The sequence below is a fragment of the Ovis aries genome, chromosome 23 (genome assembly GCF_016772045.2).
Source record: "Ovis aries strain OAR_USU_Benz2616 breed Rambouillet chromosome 23, ARS-UI_Ramb_v3.0, whole genome shotgun sequence".
Classification (NCBI taxonomy): Eukaryota; Metazoa; Chordata; class Mammalia; order Artiodactyla; family Bovidae; genus Ovis; species Ovis aries.
This window is the reverse complement of record NC_056076.1, coordinates 43,753,018-43,772,646: the sequence shown is the minus strand read 5'-3', so window position 1 is coordinate 43,772,646 and position 19,629 is coordinate 43,753,018. Positions and strand designations below refer to the sequence as shown.

Genomic DNA, 19,629 nt, shown 5'->3' with positions numbered 1-19,629 from the left:
TCATGAGAATGAGAGAAATAACATACCCAGGTATGAGGGCAGAAGCCTCAGATACAGCCTGTCTTCGGAGCTTAAGTATATTATCTATTTTAATGAGGCTATTTGTGGAAATGCATGAAATTCCAGGCTCACTTTCTGCTCTGACACTCTGTAGAAAAAAAATCACAGGGTAGAGGAGGAGAAATAAATACATGGACATTTACCCAACTGAATTTTACTACTTCCTAATTCTTAAAAAGGACACTTCAGATTTTTAAATTCCTTTAATTACAAATGCTTTTTATCTTATACTGTTTCTCTCTCTCTGTGTGTCACACACACACAAAACCTTACCTAATTAAGGCAAACACAGATTTCACAGAGCCAATAAATAAAGACACATAAGAAAACTAAGATGATAAGCAGCTACAGTAGAATTAATGGGATTATAATAAAACCAGGAACATACTTAGCTTTCTCAGGCCAGTTTCACCTGGTGTCTTCAGACCACACCCAGTAATTTACTTAAATTCAGTGAAACACTCACATGTCCAGAGAGCTGGAATCTTAAGGTGTGCTTCAGGTGAGGCTCTTTAAGAGGGTGACACTCAACATCCCAAAACTGGGCATAGTCTCCTCTATCTCTGGGCAAAAACATGATGGAGACCTACAAACAACACATCCAGGAGAGAAATTTAGACTCTGAACCTTACACACATGCACTGAGGTTACCAATTCAAAGTATGCTATGAAAAAATTGAAGGGAAAGACTCTTTGTATTGATTAATTTTGCACTAATGGAAAAAGAATTTGAACATTTTTAGTGGGTTTGTTACTGTACCTGTACCAGACCAAGTATACTTTTCAAGTCAGGGAGCCAGATTCCTCCAGCTCAATCTTTCTTTCTCAAGACTGCTTTGGCTATCAGAAGCCTTTAGTATCTCCATACAAATTTTAAAAATTTTTTCTAGTTTTGTGAAAAATGCCAGTGAGATTCTGATAGGGATTGCACCGAATCTATAGATTGCCTTGGGTAGTATAGTCATTTTAACAATACTGATTCTTTCAATCCAGGAACACAGTATGTCTTTCTGTTTGCATCAGCTTCAGTTTCTTTCATCAGCATCTCATTCTTTTCAGAAAACAGGTCTTTTGCCTCTTAAGTAGGTTTATTCCTAAGTATTTTATTGTTTTTGATTCATTGGTGAATGGGATTATTTCCTCAGTTTTCCTTTCTGATAGTTTGCTCTCAGTGTACAGAAACGCAACAGATTTCTGCATGTTATTTTGGTATCCTACAACTTTACCAAATTCATTAGCAAGCTCTGGTTTTCTGGTGGCGTCTTTAGGATTTCTTATGTATAGCAAGCTATTCCAGTAAAATCCAAACGAACTTTTTGGCCAACCCAATATTCTGTCAGACAGAAACAGTGAGTTTTACTTCTTTTCCAATTTGTATCTCTTTTATTTCTTTTTCTTCTCTGATTCCCATCACTAAGACCTCCAAAACTATGCTGAATAAAAGTAGAGAGTGGTCATCCTTGTCTTGTTCCCGACCTAAGAAAGAATACTTTCAGCCACTTTCTGAAGAGTTAATTATAAACGGGTGTTGAATTTTGTTAAAAGCTTTTTCTGCATCTATTGAGATAATCATAGTTTTTATTCTTCAACTTGTTGTTATGGTATATCACATCAACAAATTATGATTTGTAGTCATTGAAAAATCCTTGCATCCCTGGGATAAATCCCACTTGATGACAGTATTTGATCCTTCCAATGTATTGTTGGATTCAGTTTGCTAGTGGTTTTTTTGACAATTTTTACACCTACATTCAGAGATATTGGTCTGTAATTTTCGCTTTTTATGTGTGATTATCTTTGCCTGGTTTTGGTAACAGAATGATGGTGGCCTCATAGCATGAGTTTGAAAGTGTCTCTTCCTCTGTATATTTTGGAACAGTTTTATAAGGATAAGTGCTAACTCTTCTCTAAATGTTTGGTAGAATTCACTATACTACAAAGCTACAGTAATCAAAATAGCATGGTACCAGTTCCAAAACAGATACATGGATCAATGGAACAGGACAGTTCAGTTCAGTCGCTCAGTTGTGTCTGACTCTGTGTGACCCCATGAACCGTAGCACGCCAGGCCTCTCTGTCCATCATCAACTCCCAGAGTCCACCCAAACCCACGTCCTTCGAGTCGATGATGCCATCTAACCATCTCATCCTCTGTCGTCCCCTTCTCCTCCTGCCCTCAATCTTTCCCAGCATCAGGGTCTTTTCAAATGAGTCAGCTCTTCGCATCACGTGGCCAAAGTATTGGAGTGTCAGCCTTAGCATCAGTCCTTCCAATGAACACCCAGGACTGATCTCCTTTAGGATGGACTGGTTCAATTTCCAAAAGCATCAATTCTTCGGCACTCAGCTTTCTTCACAGTCCAACTCTCACATCCATACATGACCACTGGAAAAACCACTGCCTTGACTAGATGGACCTTTGTTGGCAAGTAATGTCTCTGCTTTTGAATATGCTATCTAGGTTGGTCATAACTTTCCTTCCAAGGAGTAAGCGTCTTTTAATTTCATGGCTGCAATCACCATCTGCAGTGATTCTGGAGCCCCCCCAAAATAAAGTCTGACATTGTTTCCACTGTTTCCCCATCTATTTGCCATGAAGTGATGGGACCAGATGCCATGATCTTTGTTTTCTGAATGTTGAGCTTTAAGCCAACTTTTTCACTCTCCTCTTTCACTTTCAGGAACAGGACAAAGAGATCAGAAATAAACCCCCATTTATGGCCAATTAATCTGCAACAAGAGAGGTAAGAATATAAAATAGAGAAAAAAAGTCTCTTCAATAAGTGGTTCTGGGAAAACTGGACAGCTATTAACACATGGAAAAGAATAAAATTGGGACATTCTCTAACACCATATAAAAAATTAACTCAAAATGGATTAAAGACCAGAAACCATAAAATTCCTAGACACAGGCAGAAGACTCTCTGACATTGACTGTAGCAGTATATATTTTTTTAATCTGTCTCCTAAAGTAAAGGAAATAAAAGCAAAAATAAACAAATGGGACCTAACTAAACTCATAAGCTTTTGCACAGCAAAGGAAACAATCTACAAAATGAAAAGACAACCTACTGAATGGGGGAAAATATTTGCAAATGATATGACCAGTAAGGAGTTAATATCCAACATATATAAATAGCTCACAGACAGAAAATCAGGCCAATTAAAAAATGAGAAGAAATAAATACACATTTGTCTAAAGAGGAAATGCAAATGGCCAACAGATACATGAAAACATGCACAACATTGCAAATCACCAGGGAAATGAAAATCAAAACCACAAAGAGCTATCACCATACCACTGTCAGGATGGCCATAACCAAGAAGAATACAAATAACAAATGTTGGCGAGAATGTGAAGAAAAGGGAACCCTTGTACACTGTTGGTGGGAATGTAAGTTGGGGCAGCCACTGTGGAAAACAGTATAGAAGTTTCTCAAAAAACAAAACTGAACTACCATATGACCCAGCAGCGCTTCCCAGGTGGTTTAGTGGCAAAGAATCTGCCTACCAATACAAGAGACATGAGTTCAACGTCTAGGTTGGGAAGATCTGGGGAGAAGGAAATGGCAACCCACTCTAGTCTTCTTGCCTGGGAAATCCCATGGACAGAGAAGTCTGGAAGGCTACAGTCCATGGAGTTGCAAAAGAGTCAGACTTTTGGTGACTAAACAACAATAACCCAGCAATTCCAGTCCTGAGTATTTATTAAAAAATAAATACATAAATAAAACATTACTTTGAAAAGACAGATGCACCCCAATGTTCACAGAAGCACTATTTACAATTGCCTAGATATGGAAGCAACCTAAGTGTCCATCAACAAATGAATGGATAAAGAAGGTATGGTATGTGTGTACACATACACACACACACAATGTAATATCAGTCAGGAAAAAGAATAAAATCATGCCATTTGCAGCAACATGGGTGGATTTGGGGGGCACTGTGCCAAGTGAAAAAAGCGAGAAAGACAAATATTGTATGATATCACTTATATATATGGACTCTAAGAAATACAAGTGAAAAATAAGCAGACTCACAGATGTATGGAACAAACTAGCAGTCACTGGTGGGGATGGGGGAGGGGCAATATAGGAGTAGAAGATTAAGAGGTACTAACTATTTAGGCATAAAATAAGGTATTGATAGGAGGATGTATTATACAACATGAGGAATATAGCCAATATTGTATAAAAACTACAAATGGATTATTATCTTTTAAAATAGTGAATCATTATATTACATATCTATAACTTACATAATATTGTATCATAATCCAAATAAATAGAAATACAATGTTAAAATAGTGCAAATCCTTTAAAAAAGTTATTTTAGAGTGCAAGGTCAGCACTGGTAGAGCTTTTTGACTGGCTGGTTGACAAAACCACTGTCTGGATCAGTCCCCTGGAAGCATGTTCCCAGCACAGGCTAGCCAGGTGACAAGCTCACACCAGAATGAGTGAGCACCAGTCACACACCAAGCATGGTGGTGTTACCTAGCAAGATATCCTGCCGCAGAAGCACAGTGCAGATTTGTGCTGCTGCCACTTTCGCAGAAGCCTGGCTATGAGCAGCACCATCCAGGTGGAATGAACTCTTCTGGGTGGAAACGAGGCACTCCTGGACAACTGACACTGTGTTCCCACCAGACGGCTGGGAAAAGATGTCAGAACTCACCTTTTGGACACTATGGCCTTCCAGTACACCAGAAATAGGAGAACATCTGAATGCTGCATAGGTAGCTCTAAAAACATCTCCACTCTCATCAACTCCCTACAAAGACACCATTTAAACAATCAGATTTAAAAAAACAAACAGTCAACAGATCAGTTCCACAGTGACACCACTGCCTTCACAGTCATCGAGGACAAACCCGTTTCCTGGAGACCGGGAGCACCCAGGCTGCACTCACACCAGGCCTCACTGGACACAGACCCTCCTCCCACCCCCAGCTGCGGTACTCTATAGGAGGCTGCTCCCACGTCGGAAGACTGCTGCTTCCTCAAGAACCCTGCTGAGTGTGTGTTCCAACACCCCCATGCAATATCAGCACTTCATTTCCTGTCAGAGGGCCCAGCACTATCTTTTGCACACATCTTGTTAACATTATGGCTCAGAACCATAATGGCAGAGAGGCCGTATCACATATGACAACATGTGACCATGCACGCAGCTTGTGCGGTGCCTGCTGGCAGACACCACATGCGGGCACACAGGCTAAGACTCCCTGGCAAGTGAAGTTCAGCCCTGCCTCCAACACACAGCTGCACTCAGAACCAGGAGAAAGAAACACATACACATGTCTGGGATAAAATCTATATATATTTTTCAGAATAAAATTATTTCAGATAAAAAACCGGGCTGCAGGAGGCAGAACTAAACAGAGCAAGCACATATTTTCACATACATTCTCTAGCCTCTTAAAACCACTGTGTGAACCAGACTGGGCAGGTTAGTTCCACCCACAGAAATAATCAAGTAAATCAAGCAGATTAACAAAAACCCAGTAATCTCAACCTATGGTCCTAATCCAGATTTTTAAACATCCTACATAAACATTAAAATCAGTATATTCAAGGCAATTATCACTGACCTTGACATAAGGTGGGGCTAAAGATGACAGGTGCCACCTCACATCTGTGTCACCATGATTCTCAAGTTCCAGATAATTTCCTATAAGGAACACATTTCACAACTCAAACTCTTTGAGGGGTAAGTAAACAAGCAGATCCCTATGATAATATGTGACAAATACTGTGATTACCTTACCACAGAGAAGAAATACAATCAGATCCCTTTGAGTCCAACAAAGACTATTTTCTAACTGTTCTGTTAGGTTCTAACAGAACCTAACTTTCTAGGTTCTGTTAAGAACCTAGAAGCTCTGTCTTGTATTTCGACATTATTTTTTAAGTCCTGTTTGACAGATGCCCTATCTGGTATTTAACCAAAGGGAAAAGTTACTGAGGGACTAAAGCATCTTCTTCATCACGTACTGAAGAAGCACAGAGCACCGTTCCAGGCCCCTGAGGAAGCTCAGAGGAACTTCACACAGCACTTCACTATTCTCAGGCCCTGGACGGAGGGCTGGGTTGGGGTGGAGGCGGAGCAGGCAATGCGGGCCCAGAACCTGCAGTCACAGCCTAAGGGATGAGCCCTGGCTCCACCACCTTCCTCTCCTCTCTGGCCACTAAATTAGCAGCAGCTCTGGTCAAAGATCTAGTGAGAGTTGGGAAAGGATGGCTCTGACAAACAGTCTAAGCCTCCTGGAATAGAGAGAGTTACTAAAGGCCTGAGAGGGATTGAGGGTAGGAGGAGAAGGGGATGACAGAGGATGAGATGGCTGGATGGCATCACCAACTCGATGGATGTGAGTTTGGGTAAACTCTGGGAGTTGGTGATGGACAGGGAGGCCTGGCGTGCTGCGATTCATGGGGTTGCAAAGAGTCAGACACGGCTGAGCAACTGAACTGAACTGAACTGAAGGCCTAGTTGTAGCTTCCTTGAATTGAGCTGGCCACTGAAACAATTTCTGAGAACTGCTGATTTTCTCCTAAAGTTAACACTGTCTCGAACTACAGTTAACTAGAAGCTAGATCCCACCTATCAACATTTGAAGACGTAACCTTGTGATACAATACCTGAGGTCTCACCAGGTTCTGTTGGAGGAAAAGTAACTGTCTTGTTTCTTAGCTCAACTTTTGTGGAAGGTGGTTTTGTTGCTGGTTTTACCAGATTAACTGCATGCTCGGTTTCTTGGGAAAGGATTCCAAGTGGGCTGGAGGTCAAATGAGTGAAAAGTTCTTCTTGGGTCAAGTCTTCTCGGATTTGAACCTTCACAATTTTCTGAAATGGCACAAAGTGAAATTATTGTTGTTTTTTTTAATTCCTATTTTTTAATCATGGTAGACAAAAGTAATGCCAAACAACTGAAACACTGATGAATTTAGAAAGTAAAGTCTATTCAGATCCCAAAGTAGCTATTTGACTTGTTCTTTTTTCCCTACTCCCCTCTTTTTCAAAGCAGAATTTTCAAGTTAATGGTGGCTTCCAGGCCCTACTCCCCACTGCTGCACCAGGAAACTTACTCAGCTCACTGGTGGAAAAGTCTGTACTAAGTGCTCTAGTTACATGAGCTGTTTGGGCTGAAAGGACCTCAATTTGATTTGTGAAATATAAGTGCCATCAATAGGATTATAACATTTAAATTGCAAAAAAATATTGATTAAAAAAATTTTTTTAAGTACCTTCTGTCCATTGTCACAGTGTATATAGATCAAGCCGCTCCACGGGAACATTGACTGTTTTGTGGATAAGGAGGAATTGGGACTCACAAGAATTTGCATCTTACTCCTTAAAAGAAGAATTGAATACTGAGAACCAAGAATAGTGTAGTAACAGCAATAACCACAAGAGTTAAAACACTGCACCATCAACGACCACCAAGAGTTTCCCCACTGTTCAGAAAGAGCAGAGAACAGAGGTGAGCTCCCATGTACATCTGATTTTACCTCAATCCCAACTTGGTGATTGACAAAAAGCTGAGTGGTGTAAAGCCAAGAACCTGAGGGCAAAGCTCATGTGAAAACAGACCACACCACAGAAATGCATCTATACAGTAATTCAAACTAAATATTTCTAGAGAAAGACCACTACCATGAATACTCTAAGCTGTCACTGTTGCAGAGAGTAACTGGAATGGGGGTGGGGAGAAGAGTGCTTCTTTCCTCCCGCAGTGGGTCAGGTTTCTGTGCTCATTGTGCTCAAGAGCTATGGGATGACAAAGACTGAAATGTGGAGCGTGACCAGATCTGTCACTTAAGAGACACTACCAGTTACAAGAGAGATCTATACCCACATCCAATATAGCTGAGCTAATAGCGCAACACGAAGGGCCATGCACCAGTTGCTGTGGACAACCTGCCCTGTCACCTCCAGTTTTTCACCCATTAACAAGCAAGTACTTAACTGACTGCTTTGGTCCCAGAAGCCTTTCTCTGGAGCGTCCCTAACCTTACCTCAACCCAGTCTTGGTCAAATAAACTCTCTTGAAGTCCATACGCCATCATTTTGCAAAAGCAAAGAAAACAGATTCCAAGTTGCTCTCGTGCAAAGGTGCTATTGCCAAAATGTGAAGCAACTTTCAGGTGTGCATGTTCTGTGCCAGTTGGGACTGTTCTCAGGAAGTGGAGAGCTGAGGCTTACCCCACCAATAACCATGCTGCACAGAGAGGGCAGTGGCTCATCACCACTCGGCCCCCAAAGACTTCTTTTTAATCCTTTGTGGAAAACAGTAAGCTAGACTATAGCTCAGACACAGCAGAAGTCAGGAAGCCATGTCTGTAAAATGTCCTTAGACAAAACCAGCAGAGTAAGCTTCCAGGCCCAAGGTGACAAGCCAGGACCACTGGGCTTCGGGGACTACCACCCTCACCCCGTGCACAGATGTATCCCATGCTGTAACTCTGTAGACATAGCTGTGTCAGGAGATTTCACTCTAGGAATTCTCTCCCGTCTCACTCAGCTCTTGACTCTCTTAGGCTGATACTATAACTGGCTGTGGATGGGCCCCACCGCTAAGCAGTATGAGTCTTGAACTCAGTGTGTTCCCACAGAACCACGAACGGTGCTCTGTAGAGTCAGTACACTGCAAAATCCTACTAAGTTTAAATGGCCTATGAAGCATGTGAATAACACCCAGTGGACAAGGAGGTCATACTTACTCTGCTGCGATAAACCCATGTTGCGGAGTCACTGTAAGGCAGTGTGCTGGCCAGTACAGCTCAAATTTCAGCAACCTAATAGAGTTATTTAAAATCTGGAAACGTCCAGTTTTTGCTGTATCACCTATGACAGCAGATAAAATGTTACTCACAGCATTAATAATAAAGACCAAGATTAATAAATAGCAAAAACAAATCCTACATAAATATACTATAATACCAACTTATTTTGCTTTCTCAACTGCCCCTGACAGAAATTTCAAATTCCTGGTAAAGCAAGATCTTCATTCAATCTTGGGAACTACAAAGATACTGAATAAGATCAATACTGAGCAAAGACAAAAAACGGAACCTGGAAATTGTTACCCTTGCGTTATCTTGGGCATAGACATAGGTACTAGGACTTTTTCCTCCTCTGGACCAACTGTACCAATGCTAAGGCTAAGAGGCCAAGTGTCAACTGAATTCTCAGCGTAGTGGGGAGGGGTGGCAGGAGGAAGGGTCTGTTCATGGGAGCTTGGCCTGGGGTCCATGGCCTCATGTCAGGACAACATTCTGGTCTTCCCTACAAGAGCTGTGGGCACAGAGCAGGGACAGCCAGGGCCCCAGACAGATTTTTGTCTTGCCGTTGGGGACACACTCACATGAAGGAGCAACCAAGATCAGGTGCTCAGGGTGGACAGCCCACACTTCCTCTGAGGCCAAGTTATCCTGAGGTGGGTGAACAGCTTGTGAAAGAAGGGGAGAACCCTGAGGACCCTTCACTGGCAAAACATCCAAAGAAATGTTACCACCATGTGCCTCACAACTGCCAGATTCACTAGAGAGAGAGAAAAGAGATTAAAAATGATAAAAAGCAGATTGTGTCGTATTTTTGTATTACTCATAAATCTGAAAACAGATAAAACTTCAAGTACACTATATACTATATATTTTTAGGCAAATAAAAATCCTTACCACTGTGTATTCTTAAGCAATGTATAAAAAATAAAGTACAGTATAGGTTAAATATTGCGTGTGCGTGTGTGAGTAAGTGTTTAGTCACTCAGTCATGTCCAACTTTTTGCAACCCCATGGACTGTAACTGTAGCCCACCAGGCTCCTCTGTCAGTTGGACTTCCCAGGCAAGAATACTGGAGTGGGCTGCTCTTTCCTTCTCCAGAGAATCTTCCAGACCTAGGGATCAAACCCCCATCTCTGGTGTCTCCTGAATTGGCAAGCAGATTCTTTACCACTGAGTCACCAGGGAAGCCAGGTTAAATATTACTCATCTTTAATTAGAATACACAACAATTTCTTCCTTGCTTTAACTTCTGAAGTATAAGATTTCCTACAAAAATGCCCAATATTAAGAATTTAAGAAAAACAACAGAACTCTTTGTGTATCTTTAAGTGAATAATGATAACTGGCTTCACAAAGCTAATAATATTAACAACTATGAGCACATTGCTGCCCGCGTCCAGGTTTCCAGGTTGTAAGGAAGTGAAGGATGAGTCTGTGGATAAGGAGGTGCCCACAGGTGCTATGGGCACAGGCACAGGACCGGGGAGCAGCTCAGGGAACCAAATAGTGACAAGGGGACTGGTCCTGAATCTGAGTCCACCCTGAAATACGTGAATAAGAGGAAAAAGGACACTCCTTCCTCAGAATGGAAAGATAACTACAGAATGGAGAAAGAAAGGTGAGATCAGAAAATCACCAGTCAGCAGCCAAGACAGGAATAACATGGGTCAGGATGCCATCCATCCTCACTGGGCACATGAAGTCTGGCAAGGTACAAGATCATCTACCATTTTTAAGTCACTTACTTTAACACTCCTTCAAGATATTTATTAACTAACCTTACAGTAGAGAAACTTGGCAAGAATCTTCCCAGTAATGGGACAAGCAGCACTGCTCAGACACTGAGCTGAGAAACAAATAGCATCACTCTGCGTGTCCTAAAGTTTACACTGAAATTAAGACTATTTCATTTAGTAATTGGCCTGCACTCTGTAAGAACAGCAAGGTCCCTGGCCTATAGCCTACTTTTCCCGTTTTACAGGGAAAGCCCAGGAGAAATAAAGAAAGATGGCTTAGTCAAATCACCTGTCATCTTGTGAATGCCAGATCCCACAGCTAACGCACTCAGGTCCTTACCTACAACAGGCCTGACACAGCACCTTGTCTGTCTCCCATTGTCCGTGGTAAAGAAATATGAAACTAATTTATGTGGCACAGTTGTTTGAAAAATTTCACACAGGTTACATAATTATCAAAGTATGAGATACTTTTCATGATCAAAATAGTTCCCTCCTGTGTCACATATCAATCCAGAACTTACGGATGCGGTGTTAAACCTAAGCTAGAGGGGGGAGCTGATGCCGCGAAGGAGACCACGGGCAGTCCCAGGTTCTCCTTGTTTCATCCCAAGTCAGCACCAAAGATTCACTCTGGATAACGCCTTTGACTCTGTAGATCTTACTTGCTAAACAACCCTGTGTTTTCTCAGGCGTGAAAAGAAGACCAAGGAACTCTATTGAAAGGGAGTAAAGGGACAAGATAACCAAACACACGTGTAATCTCAGATTCTGGACCAAAGAGGAAGTGGAAAGAGGCAGTGTCCTTTCTGTTGTTTGCCTTAACTACACAGGGCACCACTGGGGAACTTGCAGGTACATGGGGAATCCATGAACCAGACAGTGATCCTGGGTCACGTCAGTGTCCTAACCTTGACAGGTCTGCCATGGCTATGAGGGGGTTAATGTGCAGGAAATTCAGGGCTGACTGGTAATCATGCCTGCAACTCACTCCTAAATACCTTGTTCAGAGAAAGCCACATATACATAAAGGAAAATAATAAAATGTCATCAACCAGGGAATTTCTGTACAGTGTATGGAAGTTCTCTATACTATTTTTAAACTTTTCCGTAAGTTTGAAATTATTTCAATTTAAAAATAAAGCTGAAATAAACATTTCAAGACAAAAAGCACAAAGTATAAGGGAAAGGATCAGCTCTACTGTGAATTAAATAATCTTGAAATCTGGTGAAAGATGTTTTGTTAGTTTTACCTTTTGAATTCCAAGCTAGGTTTGGCAGAAGGTGGAAGAAATTCTCTGCTGGAAACGGAATCTCTAAATTCTCCAATTACTGAAAGTATAATTTTACGCATGTTTCCATAAAAGAGCTGGACATCACTGGGCCGCTGGGGAAGGTCATACACTGAAACAGAAAACAATGTGTGAAATACATGAATCTTCACACAATCACACCATTTACATATATTCTTGTACTTTCTTAGTTGGGGTCAGGTGACACTCAGATTTTGACCCTACAGATCAGCATTAATGACTTGCAGCCCAGGTTCTGCCCTGGACTTGGGTAACAGCGGCACCAGCGCTCAGCGGTGAACTGTGGCCACCTCCCTTCCCACCCTGAACTGCAGTCTTCCCCTACTGTAACATAACAACAAGCATCCTGACCCCTGACATAAATTACCCTGCTCAGTTTCGGCAGTGCTCAGAGGCAGCATAACCTCAACTCCAGAATGCAGCATCTGAAGCGAGGATCTGAGAGACTGCCTCACAGACACTTAATCTCAGCGAATCCAGAAACCAGGTGGTGTTAGCATAACTGCACGTACTTAGACTGATCAGACAGTTTATCTAGAGATAAACCCGCCTGAATGAATGCATACATACAAGAAATTTTCAGAGAATATGCCTGTATTCTACATATAAATTAAATATTAAGAATTATATATTTTTAAAATGAAACTTCAGAAAGAACACAGGAAGTATAAATTGAAATTTATATTAAGATATCTTGACTATGAAGCTTAATTGTGAAATTATTTGCCACAATCATTACACATTTTACAAAAGATCACTATGAATGCTTGTCACAGTAATATGCTCAAACAAATGTTTTTCAAAATAATCATATAAAAAGTTCCAATTGCAATATTCTCATGGGGATCCACTATACCAATTAACACAAAACCAAGTGGGCTGCGTTCCCCCTCCATTTGGGCAGCGTGCACAGTACCTCCAGGAGGCCAGTACACCCTGGGGTATACAGCCTGGTGCCTGAGGGCCCACCCACCTGAAGCCCCCACTCAGCCCCAATGCAGGGGGGCTCAGCAGGTTACCTGAGCGCTTGGCCGGGTTTGTCAGCATGACCCTTAACACATCCCCTTCCAAATGCTTGCACACCAGCTCCCTATGCCAGAACACACCTCTCCAGGCACCGTGGTGCACATCTTCTCTTCCTCACAACCCCTCCCCGCTCTCTTAGCAGGGCACCCTTCTTCAGGCCCCTGAGCCCTACAAAGGGTCTGTCAGAACTTTCCTGCTGCACTTCCCCACCTGTCCTCCTTGGTCTTTTAGCCCCCAGAGGCCAGGCTGCATGCACGTTTCACCCCTGTGACCGTGCCCTGTACTCCCCACCCACCAACTCCATCCAATCAGTCCTGTGGCTGAGCCGAGAGCTGTACACGTGGCCCCGTTCTCATCGGGACTCACTGCTGCTATACCATGGCGTCCAGGGCACAATCAGGTTAACCCTGCCACGTGGCTTCTTCTTTCCTCTGAGGACGGACATGCAAGGTGAAGCTTGGAGGAGCCGAGTTGGCAGAGGTGGGGCTATGAAGTGAGGTTCAGCTCCAAATCCAAGACTCTTTCCAGCTGTTTTCAGTCTTTCCACTCTTTGTAACTAACCCACCCTTGAAGCAGATGATCTAGACTCCCAATCTGCCCGAAAGGTCATAAACTACTCTCTGTCACCTCTACACAGAAATAAATACCCTTTCCCTTATCATTTCCCACTTCAGGAGTATGCACTTCATCATTAAAAAACCAGAAAACAGAAGTTGGTGGAAAAGACAATACTGCCTGAAATTCTACCACCAGAATATAACCATTCTTAGTATTTTGGTGTGTATACTCCTGCAATTTTAACCACTTAACTATAAATAAGATATTATTTTTACCATATGAAGATCTTACATGCAAAATTTAAAAATAATTTTTTCCTTAATAAATGAGGAGCTTTTCATGTCACTTAATACAGAATCATACTGTCTGAATGGCTTAAAAATATTATTTTGCAAGATTAAACAATCCTCTATTCTTGGACATTTAGGTTACTTCTAACTTCTTCCTATAATGAACACTGTGATGAAAATCTGTACACGTACTTTTACACAATTTGCATGTCTCCATTCTTATATTTTGTATGAGCAATAAATACCACTAAACACTTGAACTGTTCAGCTCAAACAGGTCTAAATATCTAGATTAGAGTCACTCAACCACAATCACATCCTCCAACAACTGCACACCCAACACAAGAGCAGAGAAATCTCAAAATGAGCATAAGTGTGAAATCATGAAACCTTAAGTATAACTTGAGTTTAATCATGACCATTCTCTGCCCACAAGTCCACCCAAACACTAAGTGCAATAACATATTAATATCTAACATTTACAAGGCAAAGCTCTCTCATCTGAACTCACAAGAGTTCACAAGAACTCTGTGCAGACAATACCAATATTATTCCTCTCACTTTATAGCTAAGGAAACTGAATTTCAGTGATATAATCTATCCGAAGTTATACAGCAGAGCTGTGACTAATTCAGTCTGATATCACATCTAAACCAACACACTTCTTTATATCACATCACTGGACCCAAAAGATCTAAAATATATTGAGGGACTCCCCCAATGGTCTGATGGTTAAGAATCTACCTTGCAACGCAGGGGATGAAGGTTCGATCCCTGGTTAGGGAACAAAGATTCCACGTGCTGTAAAGCAACTAAGCCCACATGCTCTGGAGCCATACTAGAGAACCTGTACACTGCAACAAAAGATCATACACACTGCAACTAAGACCCAACGTAGCCAAATACGAAAATACATTTAAAATAAAATAAAATACACTGAAATTCTCACCTTCAGTTACAAGCAGCTCGTCCTGAAATGCTTCTGCAAAGTCGATGCTGTGCAGCACGCTCTGACTGGGCAGGACCTGCTCTCTCATCTCCGGCATGTGCAGCATAGCTCTGTCAGTAGAGATTTTATTCAAAGGCATTTTACAGACAAAAAACCTTCATTAGATTTTATTCATGCATCTGGCAATGACTGGCAAATCCCACTGACATCATGGTGCATTAATACATAGATATTATGCTTTAATTCACAATATAGGTAATTTTAGAAAGAAAACTTGTTTTGGATGTTCCCTTAAAAGCTATACATGGTGGTATATATACATCATCATTTTCAATTAAACACGTTAAAACAACAACTTTCTGACAAAAGAGCAGAAAGAAGAAAAATCAGATTCTTTTCAAGTCATGCATTTACAATATTTGTGATAATTTGGTCAGTTAGAAATTTGTCTCAGGAAAAAATATGATACAAATAATGCATCTAAAGAAAACATTTAAATTGCCATGTAATTCTGTCAGTCTGTCTGACTTGTTCTAGAGACTTCTGAGGTGACAGAACTGAAAAGTGAATTTCTCTACAAAACTGAAAAGTTCACAAACAAAAGAAATCTGATTACCATAAATTAATGGCAAAAAGAATTTATAGAGCAGTACACTGATTTCTATACTCCAATAGACAGAAAGGGAAAAAACCAAAAAACTTTGCTCTAATTTCTCCAAATGTCAGTTTCTATTTCTAAAATACTCAACTGAGAGACAAAACCACGTTCCAAGTTGAACCCTTCACATCTGGTCTGTGCTATTATTATATACTAACTCATTACTAAACTCTTTTTAAACATTCTAATAGTCCTCCACAGACAGTACTGTTTCCTGAACGTGTATCAGGAGAAAACACAGCACGACACAAAGCACTGGAAGAAAGCAAGACTGGCCCGCACACACACCACCCTCCCAGAAGGCAGCAACTTCCCATGAACCATGAATTGGCATGACCTCCACTCACCTCATACCAGCTTTAGGCAAGGAAAAAGATTTTGTGACATAAGAACTCCGATTTCAACTCATAAATAAGTCTAAATCATACTTAGACCTAAATAAAAATTTGACAACATGCCAGCATATAAAACTACATTTAAATTGGTGTACTAAATTTTTTTAGAAGCACAAGCTTTAAGTAATTAAACACTCTACAACGTCTAAAATACAGCTTGATCCATTCAAATAATTCTCAACACTCTCAGAAATGTTCCATGTCAGGTGTGTTTTCACAATATACTTTCTTCCAGTAGTTTTTAAATCTTTTCTGAAACTGATCTGCCATCATTAACAAGATGGTCCAAGGATGAAGTCCAAGGTCCTATCTGAACAAAGGAGCAGAGGCCACTATATGTATGTCTAGAAAAGGACACTCACTGCGAGGAAACCTGGAGACGAGCTATTTCTACCTGTATCTCTCCTATAGGTAGCTTATCGGTCACACAAATTTTACCAAAACTGTTCATCTGCCAGTTCACTAATAAGTAATAAAACATCTTCCATAAATTACAAATCCCAACCAGTGCTAAGGCTTCAATACTTCCATGAATGCTCCCCGTCATGGTCTAAGGTAAGTAACCCACCTTCGATACTGCTGACGTGAAATTTCATCTCCACCAAAAAAGTATATAGTTGACAGTTCTGTGGTGGTTTTACAACTGCTTTCTCTGTCTGATGGATTATATATTATAGTAACATCCTGATGCCAAGAAAAAAATCAGGAGTGAATATTAAATATTTCACTCTGAATAAATGTCACAGGAACACAAACAGTGACTGCAGACACTGATGCACATAAACAGCACCTCCAAGATCAGATAAGATCCTATATTCCTTTCAAATAAGATGTTAGCTTTAGCCATAAAATACATAATTTTTACTTTAACCTAAAAATGAGCTCGTATTTTTAGTGCAGATACTTTCATACTTACTTCCTGTGTTCTTTCCTTCAGCACAAATTTGTCTGGAAAAATCCTTAATACTTTAGGATCCAGCAAAACTTTTTTCTGAGAATCCTTAAAACCTACAGCTTTAACAAAAGCTGCTCGAGAGCCAGTGTTACGGACAGAAATAACAACTCTACTTTCCTGGCCAGGCACTAAGTCATTCACTGTTACCATGTAACTGTCAGATAATTTTTTAACATCTTCCAAAATGAGGTTACTTGTGCCTCCATATCCAGACAAAGGTATCTAAAAACAGAATACAAACATCTGGAATTATTTTTATGTAAGCAGAAAACAGAAGAGCAAATTACAGTCAGAGAAGACAATGAAACAGATTTACTGAAATTAAAATTATTCATCTTTGTGTACTTTGGCTAATGGTTACCTCACTGCCAATCAAGTCCTACCTATAGCAAAGACTCTGCTTTAAGAGAAAAACAAACCAAAGAGCTGCAAAATTATTTACCTTCCCATATCCCAAGAATAATTATTTTTCACTGTTACAGAAACCAAGCTTAGATGACAAGGAAAAATAAGAAGATAAGTATTGATATGCTTGCTTAATAAGTGTATGCTTGCTTAAGAAGTGTTCAGCATGAAAGACACTGAAATTTAAATTTATCTTTAAATGCATACAAAAGTTAAATTGATACATGGTTAAATATGTGACAGAAGAAATACAGCACCATGTTAAGTGTAAAATCTAAGTGCAAGGGTATGTGAATGTTTGCCAAGTAATTCTTTCAAATTTCTAGTAATTTTAAATTTCCAACATGAAAAGTTTTGGGGGGAGAAAAATCTATGAGCATATACTCTTGTTAACTTTTGGTCCAGAAGAGTCAGTAGTGTGCCAAAGAGAAGCCAGAACTCAAATGGGCCTCAGGGGACAGCCAGCTTGGCCATGGGGGTGCAGAGTGGAGGCTCCAGGGTAGACCCGGCACCCTGAGCCATGGGGCCCCCAGGGGTGCAGCACGGGTGCAGCACCACCAGGAAACAGGAGTCACAGAACAGACTCTATAAATAGGAGTGCAGGAAACAGATACCCTGCAAGGCTACAAACTTCCCAAACTCTTTAAATGCACTCCATTAAATATGCTCTTTCATTCCTAATTATTAAAATAAATTCCAAAGAATCCTTTGCAAACTTGAAAACATCAGTGGCTTATTTCAAGTTGTTATGTATCAAATACAATACCATTTTGAAAAATTAAACTCAGGTTGATGAAACCTCAGTATTGCCTGCCTTGTAGTAAAAATTAACAGCATTTAAAGGGCTTCAGATCTGAACTCCTGCAAAGTCCACCTTGTCCACGGTGAGCTCTGTTGGTTCCAAGAGCCAAAAATATTTCTAATTTTTCTTTTCCCATAGAAACTTGCCAGTAAATCTTATATAAGAAGCTAGAAAACAAGGAGAATCAGCTTTTGAAAACACTCAATACCAGTATTCTTCCTGTATTTTCGAAGTATCAGAAGTCACAAATGACTACTGACTAAAAGGTTAAAAGATCAAGAAAGATTAAATAAAATGAAATCTGAGTAATGCTCACAGACCCAAAGATTCAACCAGAAATCTGCTCTAGAGCAGGCTTCTCAGGGACTTTCCTGGTGGTCCCGTGGTTAGGACTCTGTGCTGCCACTGCTGGGGGACTGGGTTCGATTACTGGTCAGGGAACTAAGATCCCTCAAGCCTACACAGCCAAAACTAAAATAAAATAAAAACCCAACTAGAGCAGGCTCCTCAGCCTTGGCACAGTGGACCCTGGGGTGGGCCATCTAATGTGTGGTGCCCTGTGTACTGTGGGGGTGTCTGGCCACACCCCTGGCCTCCACTCAAAAAAAGGTACCAAAAGTCAAACTGTGAAAACCACAAATGTCTTCAGAAACCACCAAGAGTGCCCTGGTGGCTGAGAACCACCACTCTGCAGGCTGTTCTGCACATCACAGCTCGTGGGGCCATGTGAAAAGCTCCACAGAGCATGTGTCCACCTTCAGCATCAAATACAGTTAGATTTGCCAAAAGTATCTATTCTGTTTAAAAAACCTTTAGGTGGTGTTAATCTTGTGACTTTTCCACCTTTCCTCTGTGACACCAGGGCAAAGACCAGCTTTGCAGTCCCAGCTCCACTGCCAGGTAGCTGCTCGGTTCTGAGCTGCTTTCACAGAGCTTGGATTTCACCTGACTACCTTTTCCCTCTTTCCTCCCCTCCAGGGTTTATCACTTTTCTCTCTTAATGCCCTGAATCTAGCTAAAGAAATGACTTGAAATCTTCTGAAATTATGCTGGGAAGAAACAACACAGAAAAGTCCTGTGTATCCCTAGTGTATAGAACAGAGTCTAACAAGTAATGTCAGGACACACCCTGCTGAACTGAAAGAAGAAAATTTACTTGGAAAATCAACAACTTAAACAGTTCAATCTGGACTTAACCAAACAATGGGTTCCTGAGAAGTTCAAATCAAAACGAAATAGACAAGACCTATTTTACAGGATTACTACAGTGGCTGCTTTTAAAATGGACAAATCTACAAGGTCTATAATTATTCTCTAATCTGCCTGTAAACCTAGGTAACCAATCACATATTTTGACTTATAAAAGAGTACATATATTTACCAATATTTAACTGATTCATGGGGTCACAAAGAGTCGGACACGACTGAGCGACTGAACTGAACTGAACTGAACCAATAGTTACAATACATCATAAACTCCATGGGAGAAAAAATAGCAAAATTATCTTACTGTGAACTTAACACCTGGTTGTGATCGAACTCCAAGTTGTTTAATTTCGAGTTTGGCCAACATACAAGACAGGCGAGTAGGTGCAAACAACACGGAGATATAAATGTCTTCTTTTGGACGAATCCTGACCTCACAGTTATTGGTCAATCGCTCTTCTGAGCCAAAAGTGTGCTGCAGCTACA

The 19,629-nt window shown here is 40.8% G+C and overlaps 1 protein-coding gene across 4 annotated transcripts in view; it reads right to left on the bottom strand.

Annotated features, from left to right (window-relative positions):
- The window catches only part of CEP192 (centrosomal protein 192), a 72,849-nt gene that overhangs the window by 9,282 nt on the left and 43,938 nt on the right, over positions 1-19,629 (bottom strand). For all 4 annotated transcript variants that reach the window (XM_060405474.1, XM_060405475.1, XM_027960937.2 and 1 more), the window contains exons 29-41: positions 19,448-19,624; positions 16,692-16,952; positions 16,344-16,459; positions 14,723-14,832; positions 11,840-11,990; positions 9,431-9,606; positions 8,787-8,910; positions 7,311-7,416; positions 6,705-6,909; positions 5,657-5,736; positions 4,741-4,836; positions 527-646; positions 27-148 (exon numbers count right to left, since the gene is read on the bottom strand). In XM_060405474.1, coding sequence (XP_060261457.1) covers positions 27-148; positions 527-646; positions 4,741-4,836; positions 5,657-5,736; positions 6,705-6,909; positions 7,311-7,416; positions 8,787-8,910; positions 9,431-9,606; positions 11,840-11,990; positions 14,723-14,832; positions 16,344-16,459; positions 16,692-16,952; positions 19,448-19,624 — 1,844 coding nt within the window. The remainder of the gene's footprint in view (positions 1-26; positions 149-526; positions 647-4,740; positions 4,837-5,656; positions 5,737-6,704; positions 6,910-7,310; positions 7,417-8,786; positions 8,911-9,430; positions 9,607-11,839; positions 11,991-14,722; positions 14,833-16,343; positions 16,460-16,691; positions 16,953-19,447; positions 19,625-19,629) is intronic.